Raw genomic sequence first — 1475 nt, 5'->3', positions numbered from 1 at the left:
CTCTCATTTTTCAACCAATTTGGTTTAAATGTTGGGAAGTAATGTTCGACGAAGCCCGGACTTTGGTATTGCATTTCAGCTTGGAGGCTTAAACATTAATTAATGAGTTTGCTCATTAAAGTTGTCATTAAAATCGATTTTTCGCAAACAGATTTAAACTTGATTGCATCGTATTCTTCATCAAATTTTGAATCTAAAAATATAGATACATAATTATGTCATGTTTACTCTTAAAATGTGATCACAATTAACGAAAATAGATTAATTAGTACTTCGATTATTATTTAAGAAATCGATTCAAAAATGATTTCATCTTATTCCTTATCATTTCCTGACTCCAAAAACATATAAATATAATATGTTGTATTCGAAACAATCTCAGAAAGTTTAAAAGAATACAGAAAAGCGCGCTTCCCTGCTTACCGCAGTACGCTATTTCGCTATTCTTGCATGTCAGTTTCACTTCGTGTTGCACGGGGGGAAATGAGCGACTTCCTTGCCGCGTGGATTGACGAAGCTGTTTGTATGTAGGGGGAAGGAAGAAAAGAAAAGCTTTCATTGAATGGTGAACATCCTAATGTAAACATTTATTGTTTCATCGATATTGCAGGCCTTGCTGAGCGAAAGGTGTCCTCATCCATCGCAGTCCCCACACGTCGTGGAGGCCATGGCGGCTGCTTTGTGTGGCCAGCATCTCAACATTGATGAGGTGAATCTTAAAGACTCCTTTCATCTCGTGTAAACCCTATTATCCTTCGTACGTGAGAGAGACACTCGTGAGATAATAATCATTCAAATCACACGTGTGTATATCATGTAAATGAGGTCATGTCAAGCAAGTCTGGCAGGGACCTGTTTTTTCCACTGCTTATGATGCCAAAGTCACCGAGACAAACGTCATTATAGAAAGAAAAAAAACCCTTTGCGCTCGCTAATTTCCCTCGATGAATTTTTAGAACTAACACGTCACGCCACACTTTCAGAGTGACGTTTCTATACTTTGACGTAATAGATTGCACAAGGCTTAAGAAGAGATCGAGGTTCCAAAACAAGCGTCTTCAATTTAGCTGCCTCGACTGCAGGACATTTTCAGTAAAATACACGTAAGTACAGTATGTAGGATAAACAGAATACTACATGGCTTGCTGTGTCGTACCAGATTTACACTCGTTGCTTTTTCAAATAGTGAACAGCTCGCTTTCGCTCGCAGTTCAATATTTAAAAAAAAACTCGTGTAAATCTGGTACGACACAGCAAGCCATGTAGTATTCTCTATGTATACGCCACCATAGATCCGTGTGGTTTCCTACCTGCGCGAAGCCATCCTTCCGCTTGGTTACACACAACTCGAGATCAGGGGCCAGTTTCATAAGCCAGAAGCACAGTGGGTCAACTGCAGTTGAACGAATGAAACGCAGTAATCCGACGAAATCTGGTTTCATAAAAAAGATTTCAGTCTTTTTTTTTATAAAGCC

At 39.1% G+C, this 1475-nt stretch overlaps 1 protein-coding gene across 1 annotated transcript in view; it reads left to right on the top strand.

Annotated features, from left to right (window-relative positions):
• Window positions 1-610: 610 nt before the first annotated feature.
• LOC138955696 (hydroxyproline dehydrogenase-like) overlaps window positions 611-1475 on the top strand; it is a gene marked incomplete at its 5' end in the record, with an annotated part of 11058 nt that continues 10193 nt past the window's right edge. The window contains 1 exon segment of the mRNA XM_070327251.1: window positions 611-709. Coding sequence (XP_070183352.1) covers window positions 611-709 — 99 coding nt within the window.

The sequence above is a fragment of the Littorina saxatilis genome, unplaced genomic scaffold (assembly GCF_037325665.1).
Source record: "Littorina saxatilis isolate snail1 unplaced genomic scaffold, US_GU_Lsax_2.0 scaffold_1926, whole genome shotgun sequence".
NCBI classification, from domain to species: domain Eukaryota; kingdom Metazoa; phylum Mollusca; class Gastropoda; order Littorinimorpha; family Littorinidae; genus Littorina; species Littorina saxatilis.
This window is presented reverse-complemented; position numbering and strand designations above follow the sequence as displayed.